General features: G+C 35.9%; 2 protein-coding genes across 6 annotated transcripts in view; both read left to right on the top strand.

Moving 5' to 3' along the window:
- Nucleotides 1-10,183, top strand: part of LOC136851508 (uncharacterized) — a 27,832-nt gene extending 17,649 nt beyond the window's left edge. The window contains exon 5 of the mRNA XM_067125647.1: nucleotides 9,996-10,183. Coding sequence (XP_066981748.1) covers nucleotides 9,996-10,183 — 188 coding nt within the window. The remainder of the gene's footprint in view (nucleotides 1-9,995) is intronic.
- Nucleotides 1-10,211, top strand: part of LOC136856463 (RING finger protein 207-like) — a 475,485-nt gene that overhangs the window by 19,226 nt on the left and 446,048 nt on the right. The window lies entirely within an intron of this gene.

Raw genomic sequence — 10,211 nt, 5'->3', positions numbered from 1 at the left:
ACACTTTCAGTTGCATATATGTGTTTATTTTAGGAGGACCTAAGACATCTCTCTCTCTCTCGCACACATACATACATACATACATGTATACATACATACACAGTCACCGAACCTTTGAATCCAGAAATTTTTGATTCCCACGGAACTAATTGAGAAAGAAGTAGCCTGAGAAGCGAGCTACTAGACATGGTATAAAAGACGAACTGTTGTTGGTTAATAGTACAATGACTGGAATATCAAAAAGAGAGAGAGAAGGGAGGCGCATTCTTTTGTTTGTGTGTGTGTGTGTGTGTGTAAATAAACTGAGATCAATCTAAGCTTGGTTGTACTTGTCTTACAATGCCGCCGTAGGATGTGGCAACCTTGTAGAACAATAATTCATTGTTAGGTAGCGGAATTTGGAGACATTAGGTGAAGAGGACATTATCCCCCTTCCCCTAATGATGGACTAACTGTAATTACAGTCAGCTGCAGTCACTCCGTCGCTCCCGGGAATTGGAGAATAGTATTTGCAGCCTATACACAATTTCTTGCCCTTCCAAAGCTTGAGGAGTAAATGAGATAGATATTCTGAGAAGAAAAAATGAGCCAGATCAGACCGTCCTTCTAATGATGATAGATCAGATATAAGAGAGGGAGAAATTAGGATGGATAACCGTGCAGACCAATGGTTTCTGATTCAAGCAGTTATTATTATTATTATTATTATTATTATTATTATTATTATTATTATTATTATTATTATTTAGGAGATGAACCCTATTCACATGCACGCCTACAAGGGGCACTGATTAGAAATTCAAGCTTCCAAAGAATATGGTGTTGATTTGAAAGGAATTACAGGAGACAATAGGAAATAAATAAAGAGGAGATCAATTATTAGAAAAAGACAAATTAATAAAATGATAAGTAAACAGGTAAAAATGTAAATTATTATTAAAAAATTACAAAGTGAATTGTTTTGGGACAAGTTAGAAAACTAGAATTTTCTGTTGAAGGGAATGACACTTCTTGCGTTAAGACGCCGCCTGCTAGGAGAAGGGGGTCACATTTCTTCACGTCATCGAAACAGCCGTTAAAATCGACGACATGGCTTCAAAGAGAAAAAGGCCTTGGAGAAGTAAAGGCTGGGTTACTCATTAAAACGAATTACCTTTGACTCAATTTAGTCGAGAAGGGACCAAAGATGGTCCTTAAATTATTAGAGGGATGTTTCGATCAGGAATGGATCGAATTATAAATCTTTTGTCACTGGGATTATAAAACGATCGTCGAGATAAAAACACTTTGTGCACAAGTTGCACCTCATTTGGTGCGCTGTAGGCATTACTTAAGGTCTTTTGCAGAGTCCCTTCGGCCCCTAGCTGCCACCCCTTCCGTTCCTTTTGCTGTACCTCCGGTCATATTCTCTTTTTGCCATCTTACTTTCTGCCTTCTCCCAACTTCATAGTGCAGCTGCAAGGTTTTCCTACTCTTTCACCTTTCAACCCTATTTGCTGTCAGTTTCCGTTTCCTCTTAGGTCCCAGCGCCTAGCCTTTGACCTAAATTCTATATTCTTTATTGTTCCTTTGTTTAAAAATCAGAGAAAGTGGCAAAATAATGATCGAGGTTCAGTATAAAAGATGGAAAAGACTGAATGATAAGGGATATAATTAGAGAGAGAAGGGCGTATGTTAATGAAAACGAGACCTCATTATGGATATAGTAATCTGGGCAGGATGAGGTGGATTGTGCAGTGAAGGCCTGGAAAGTGGCCTTGAGGCTTATGTGAAATAGTGATATGTAGTGATATATATATATATATATATATATATATATATATATATATATATATATATATATATATACAGTACACATATATGTGTATGTGTATGTATGTATAACTGAATCACAAAGATATGGAACGTGATGAATGTATAAATAAAGGCAAATGCCACCGAGGAAAATTGAAACAACGGAGTGGTTGCTAGGCCTTTCGACACATGGTCCTTTACTAGCAGGCTGAAGAGAAATATAAAAGTAAGGTTACAATAAAGCTCGTATAATTGACAGATGATATACAGATATCCCTGAGGACGAGGATTTTAAAGGAACGGATGCACCTGGAATCCAACAGAATTGAAGAATTAGTGGACCACCAAAACAAAGGTAAATATTTGAGAGGCTGTACAAAAAATTAGGCCCAACTGGCACGGAAGCAGGAAGAAGTCAATTAAAGGATTATACAGGGGAAGAGACTGACCACCAAAAATGACCTTGGAATGAATAAGCTTATTACATATGTTTATAAAAGTACTTGGAACTATCTCTGATTCTCATATATATAATTCACTAGGTTTAGTTGATAAATTAAACAAAATCCCTTTTTGCTCCACTTATAGATTTTGTAGTTTTGATGTTTGTTCTCTTTTTACTAAAGTCCCTATAGATTCTATTTTAGAGTATCTTAGTATGAACCAATCCATCATGAATGACCTCTACATATAAGTCATATTATTTCACTCACTAGGTTGTGCATTTGTGATTGTAAGTTTATATTCAATGGTCAATTCTACCAACAAATATTTGACTTGGCAATTGGCAATTCTTTATCCCCACTCCTCTCAAACTTGTATATGGAATTCTTTGAAAAACGTTATTAACCTAATACATTTGTGCTCCTTTAAAGTGGTATAGGTATGTTGACGATATTTTAGCTGTTTTGCCTGCTGGTATTGATGTAAATATTTTACTCTCAATTTTGAATAACCAAGTACCATCCATTAAATTTACTTTAGAATTAGAAAAAGACAGTTACTTCCCTTTCTTAGATGTTTTAATACATAGATAACCATTTCAATGTAAATTCATTTTTTATAGGGAACCAACCAACAACTTAACTTATGTCCACTTCTATTCAGGCCAACACCTTAATATCAAAATATCCATTTTTTCTTCTATGTTTTTACAAGCATTGCGCATTGATTCCCCAGTATTTGGATCAATAAATCAAATACATAAGAAAATAGGGACACGTTTATGTTACCCATCACACACTAGATATTTGCTATAATAAAGCCTACAAAAAATTTTATCGTGAAAGTATCTTGGAGAAAGAAATCCCCAAGAACATTCTTAGCCTGACTTATATTGGTGGTTTTGAAATCATAAAATCATTGTTAAAATCTTTTATCGTCAACCTCGTTTTTTCCTATAATAACACACTAAAAGGAATGTTAATAAAAACAATAGCCCTAAGGAAAGTAACAACATAATATATATAATTCCATGCTTGGACTGCTCTTCTTTTTATATAGGTCAATCCAGGAAAGATTTAGAAGTGAGAATTAAACAACATAAGTATTCTGTCAAAACTGGGCAGACATCCAATGCAATATTCGTTCATTTAAGTGAAAACTCTCACAGGATAAATTGGACTGACAGTTCAGTGATTGCCTGATCAAAAGATTTCACTTCACGAAATCTTTTAGAGTCTGCTACTATACAGCATACTTCCAGCTGTAACTTTAACCTTAGCCCTGGCATGTATTATTTGGACCCCTGTGTTAGTAAAATGTTCAAGAATGACCTTAAAGACAATTAATTACTAATTAGTTACCTTATATATATTTTCTATGTATTTGTATCTTTAATAATTTTTTTAAAGTGTTAATTTTGCAAAAATTTTTATTGTTTTCGAAAAGGAGAATGTATTAAGCGTTGTACAGTACTTTTATCAACATATGTAATCAGCTTATTAATTCCAGTGTCATTTTTGGTGGTCAGTCTCTTCCCCTGTATAATCGTTTAATTGACTCCTCCCTGCTTCTGAGCCAGTTGGGCCTAATTTTTTGTAAAACCTCTCAAATATTTACCTTTGTTTTGGTAGGTCCACTAATTCCTCAACTTTGTTGGATTCCAGGCGCATCTGTTTCTTTATTATCCCCATCCTCAGGGATATCTGTATGTCATCTGTCAATTATATGAGCTTTATTGTAACCTTACTTTTATATTTCTCTTCAGTCAGTTAGTAAAGGATAGTGTGTTGAAAGGCTTACCAACCGCTCCATTGTTTCAGTTTTCGTTCATGGCATTTGCCTTTATATATATATGTGTGTGTGTGTGTGTGTGTGTGTTTGTGTATGTGTATATATATATATATACAGTATATATATTATATATATATATATATATATATATATATATTATATATATATATATGTAATAAATGTGCATGCATATACAGAGGAAGGAATTAAGATTTGATGATTTCATGGCTGTTATATTATGATTATGCGAACAATTTTTCTCTTCTTATTAATGTAAAATCTCAGTGAGCTACAGAACTAAGGAACTAGTTGATATATCAGACATTGTTCATTAATAAACAACTTTTAAGAGGTAACGAAATTTTTCTTTTTCTGTGAAAGTATCGAATATGGCACAAGAGTAATATGAATTTTATATTAGAACAAACATTGTGTAATGTTAAATTAAAAAAAGTGGGTGAGGATAATTATTTGTGGGGAAAAAATACAATAACCAAACAAGGGATCTTTAAAAGTAGATAAATACAGTAGGTCTTCTGCTCAGTTGGTATATCTTTCAGTATAGTGCAAATTTTACAAAATATACCTCAACGTACAATTAAGCATTTTCACTTTTTTCAGACAATGCGATCACGTCCTTGCGTTACGACACAGTCGTAATGTTTACATGTTTTATTTAATAGACGTCATTGGAAATTATTTGCGTCAGATGAGTAAACTCCAAACTCATCATATTAAACAACACCCGGGTTATATTTCTTATTTGCAAAGTCTGGAGTCATTCATACTCCAGTATTTTATGCTAAACGAAATACATACTTGAATTAACATTCAGTGACATTTTCATCAGTAAACCATATAATTCTGCATATGTCTTTAATAAACTGAATAACGGTGCTCTTGAATGAATTTTAAAGGAAATGCAGCTACTTTTCATTTTTATTTTCATTTCATGAGCAAGGTATGAAATACCTCTGTGCAATATAAGTTTCACACACTTATGGCTTTAATTGTACACTTAGGGTGCACGGAAGCATTTTTCTTCACGTCCTTCATATTTTTCCCCTTGTGCGTTTTATCGATATATATAGATGTTATTTGTATGGGTGCTTGCATTTGTCTTCCCATTGTTTTTGTAAATTTATTTATCCTTTTGTAAAGTTTTGTTTCCATATATATACATTAATATAAACACATACCAAATGCATTTTTCTGCCAGTGCAGTCGAGAGAACATATAACATTTGCTAGCGTTATATACCTCGATATGTTAATGTGCATACATCAGTATATACACCGTGTACTCTGAGAGTGTATTTGCAAATACAAAAATCCTGTCACCATATGTAGGAATATAATTTATTTTGATTTAGTGATGTAACGCACAAAAAGAAACGTTGCAAAAACAACGTGCTGTTAATTTATAAAATTTATTTTTAAATGAGTTTTGTAAACTTATTTTTGTGAATTGGCTCTCGGTTAGTCCAGAAGGTCTCCTCAGTTATGTAACTTCGCTTCCGAACGTGAAGGTTAACTCTTCCATTAAAATTCAAATTTGCAGGATCATTGTCCGGGGCACGGAGCTACTTCAAGTGAAAGTAACTTTGACGTGAAGAGTGATGACTCCGTTCATTGGGATTAATGAAGAGTAGATGGAAAACTCCCGAGGTTATATATAACTTTTCCTTTCCATGAACTGAATGCGCCTTTGTCGATCCTAGTCTGGTTTTTTCTTAAAAAGTGATGTCATGCGTAAGGGGTTTTCTTTCTATCTGTTGTTTTCTTGTTGGTTTTAGTGGATGTAATGGTACCAGTGATACTTTTTTCTAGGAAATGCCTTTTAATACGTACCATGTTCGTGCCCTGTTCGTAGTTGAATATCATGTTGCGTCACTTTCCCTTTTTCTCCTTCCCAGGGGAGAAAGTTCCGTTTCATTCTTCGCTGGAAACCCCTGATGTTTGTCTTACTACGCATTCAGTAAAGTGAGCGCTTGAGTTCCGATGCCCTGTTAGCTTCATTCATGGCTGGTGGAACCCGGGATATCAAAGCGACCAGATTAATTAGCTTGTAAAAATAGTATAAATTTCCCATTGAATAACTGTCATTCGCTCGGAAACAATTGGGAGTTCATTAAGCCCCCTTGGTTCTCATGAAGAGCTGGATATTTAACAAAGGACGAGCTCTCTTTGTTTTCGTTTCATGTTCAAGATTCGTTGTATACTTCCCTGCTGAATGAGCTGTTTGTTTTACCAGTAAGATGATATGAAATGGTCGTCGGTTAACAGTGACTGTAGTGTTTCTTGTTTTGACAATGTATTTTTTTTTTAATTCGATATAAAATCTTGATAGGTACACAGGAATAAGCATGCTTTAATTATGATTGCTGTTTAGTCAGTCCATACGCTGCTGGAGTCATTTAAATTCAGATATCCACGTATAAATAAATTCTTAAGCTCAGAAAAGTCTTATTGAAAATGAAAATTACTTCCAGCTATTTTATTGTCATCAACTGTGAGGGAAACCGTATTTCTTGCTTCAGTCTGTATGTAATTTTACGTTTCCCCCTTCATTGCCGTTTTAATGACTCTATTACTGGATGTTACTTTAATGCTTTCTCCCCTAATTAAGTTTATGAGGTTTTTCAGATTAAATGAGGTATATTCTCATCTACATCGCCAGGTGATATTATGCGTCTTCAGTGGAATGAAGAATTGTAGGTGGGTAGTAACAAAATTTTTTTCGAGAATACACGAAAAATAATAATGTATTAATGCAAAGTCTCGAGCCAGCAATCGTAATTATTTTGGATAATGTACTCCTCAATAGTACTCTGTTTGTTTGCTACGGAAAGTTCCTGATAGCCGTAACAGAGATCCGGAACGGAACCGTAGGTGATACATTGAGTGGAGTATGAAGCTGAGATCAGGTGAAAGTAAGACAAGTCTTTCTGACTTTACTGTTGCCTTACAGGGTTTTCATACTGTGATTTACTTTGGAAAAGTAAGAACTTTGATTTTGAATACCAAGGTTTTTTTCCGCAGCACATGAAAGTCATATCATCCAACGGTGCCAGAAGACCTGGAGTTGTTCCTATGGCTTCCTATATCTCAGATATGATGATATGAATGCCCCATGCTTCAAATAATCTGTTCTAGCCTCCTGGAGTCTTTACCTTTCAGGCAAATGTGCTTGTTGGACCGTCTTCTAAAAGTTCGTTTCTGTATGAATTGAGAAAATAGCCATTGCTTCTAGAAATAGTTTGTGCTACTCGTGTTGTAGAACATCAGTATCCGAGATTTATTGAAGTGCTTCTTTGCAACTCCTTAAAGTCTTTCATTCCCTTTATTCCAATCTTACTGCGTGAAGTGATATATATGTATCATTGTAATTCTTTCTGTGTAGGAACGATAGGCTACTAGTGATATACTCCACGTTTAAAATCTCCATCACCCAGCCCAGGGGGTTGCCCTTCTCGCCAGGGACCCTTGTATAGGTTGGCAGATACATAGTATCGTGCTCCTAGCTTTGGGATACCTCGCAGCCTCCCTAGGGTCAGTGTCTGTTGTCTGGACCCTCTCTTATATTACATTCATTATTGATGCTATGGGTACACTGTTTGCTGGTTAATATTTTTGCGTATTAGTTCGTGATTTTATTTGTGTGTTGGTTCGTCTGTGATAATTTATATTTTCGTATTTGGATTATAATAATAATGGTGAAGAAATCCACAATGGTGTAGTAAGCGTAAATATATTACGAACTTATATTTACACTTACGCCATTGTGGTTTCTTCACCAGTTTAGGCACTCATGCGATTATGGGATTTTTTTTCGAATAATAACAATTTTAAGAATAATAACAATAATAGTAATCATCTCTGCGTCGGTGAAATAAAATGATGTCTGAACCAATCTCGCTGATCAATTTCCTTTCTTGGATAGATTGTTGGAATTTACGCTTGAGCTGTACCTCTTGGGAGAGTAATTTTCATTGGAAATGAGCTGATATGGGTTTATATCTCAGTCAATAATATTTCTCATTCACGAGATTTATCGTTTAGTTGACGACTCGTGTAAGCTGATCATTTTATCTTTAGAGTGAGAAACAAACTTCAGTATTGTAATAACATCTTTGTCACCATTGCGACGTTACAATAATTATTTTAATCTTACTTTCCTTGTTACGTTTTGAACGTAAGACTAACTCGATTATTCTTCAATAGAAGTGGACGAGCCAGCATGTTTTTAGGTGGTATTTTATCGACTGGTTGTCTTCTAAAAATCATCTAAGCAAGATCAGATAGGTTATTCTAATGATTCTTGATATCATTTAACGTTTAATACTAGTTAGCTATATGTTTTTTAATAGCTCGAGGCATATATATTAGACTGATTCATAACTAGTAAATCACACCGTTGATGATCGGATCATCGCGTCACCAAGTTATATTTTTTCATTGTTTTTGTTATTTTTCATTATTTTATTTCATGAGTCTTGTACCTCACATGGGCAGTCTAACGGAACTCCAAAATTTTATGGGCCGACTCTTCTATCGCTAGTTAGCGTTTGAATATGCTTCCAACTAAAGTTTACCCTTAAAGCAGAACTGTTCATGTGCTCCTTCACTAGTGATACTTCTGTAACGTGTGAAGTATGGCCCAATATGTAGCCTTTCATAAAGTTTTGAGTGGTATTTTTGATAAACTCAGACTTTATTATTTCCAGTGTGGCTTGTGGCGGGTTTTTGAAACTGACGACCTATTTTTCTATACATATTTTTGCGTTTCCTAGCTTTGATTTTTATGCCATTAAAAGAATCTGCTGTTGATCCTTGGAGAGTGGATTTCATAAAGGCAAGAACGTCGAGTACACATAAGATTCGAAATGATTTACTGTCGAGAGCACATACCAGCATGCTTAATAAATTTGCCAGAAGAGAAGCCATTTAAAGGTTATACTTTATTTTACGATGATGGTTGATCCCAATTATAAACAATATGAAATACTGGCGGTTATCGAAGTCTATACAGTTACAGACCTAAATGGAAGCGCATATCAAATGAAGCCTTTTGAATAAGACAGAACGGCGTTTAGCCACTATGATCCTTATACTAACTTCCCTTTAAGGTGAGGTTTGCTTAACTCTAAGGAAATGGCTCACGGTTTCGAGTTTATTTACAGTATCTATGCAGTCGATTGGGGTACTGCATCAATTGGTTTCATCCAGATCTGTTGAATAATTCATGCAAGACTGCTGCCTGGTCAGTTTATTGTTTTTAGAGAAAAGACTTAGGCGGCGGCGGAATATTCGGGGTCGAAGTGACGAAAGGGACTGTGCGCACGTGGCCAATTTCACTTGTTGCTTTAATGATGCCTTTAAGCCATTTGCATAATTGATAGCAAATATATTAAATCAGGCCCTGTTCTTGTGCCAGTCGTCTTCGCCGTTTGGGTTTTAGGTTTTCTTTATTTCCATTTCGGGCGTGTTATTGCCCGATAAAGCGTTCTAAGTTAATTGCATATTTTATTGTTAAATATCCGATTCAGTTATTTCATACCCGAAGAGGATGCTGCGAAATTAAAGAATGGTTGCAGATGCATCAGAAATGAACCCCACCCGATGAGAACCCTGGGCCTTGAAAGAAACAGCCGCAAACTCATTGAATGTTGACATGGCATCTGAGCATCTCGTCCAGCGTTGTTTTTCGACTGAATAATGTTCATCAATATCTCAGCAACCAACTTGGCAGGTGTCAAAGCAACGTCAAAGTGATTGGGTTAGGATTTGGTGGGGCTGATGCGAGCGAGTAGCGTGCCAAAAGACATGGCATCTCTCAGCCAAATACATGCCAGAACATTCAAGGTCTCAAGGCCATGTTCTTACGAGGAGGAGGAAGAAGAAGAAGAAAGAGAGAGGGAAGAAAGCGGGCGTTCGAACCCATACACCAAGTGCATCCCTTTTTAGACGAAGGCACGCTTGGCTCTAACTCCTCCTCCTCCTCCTCCTCCTCCTCCTCCTCCTCCTCCTCCTCCTCCTCCTCCTCCTCCTCCTCCTCCTCCTCCTCCTCCTCCTCCTCCTTCCCTTCAACTGACACAATCAATGCCGACAGATGGCTTCTGATGTTCCTTTATTCTATGGCCCGTTCCTTTTAGGTCTCCCCTTTTATCATTTCTGTCTTTT

This window comes from Macrobrachium rosenbergii, chromosome 3 (assembly GCF_040412425.1).
Source record: "Macrobrachium rosenbergii isolate ZJJX-2024 chromosome 3, ASM4041242v1, whole genome shotgun sequence".
Classification (NCBI taxonomy): Eukaryota; Metazoa; Arthropoda; class Malacostraca; order Decapoda; family Palaemonidae; genus Macrobrachium; species Macrobrachium rosenbergii.
Note: the sequence above shows the minus strand (reverse complement) of the source record. Positions and strands in the feature narration are given on the sequence as shown.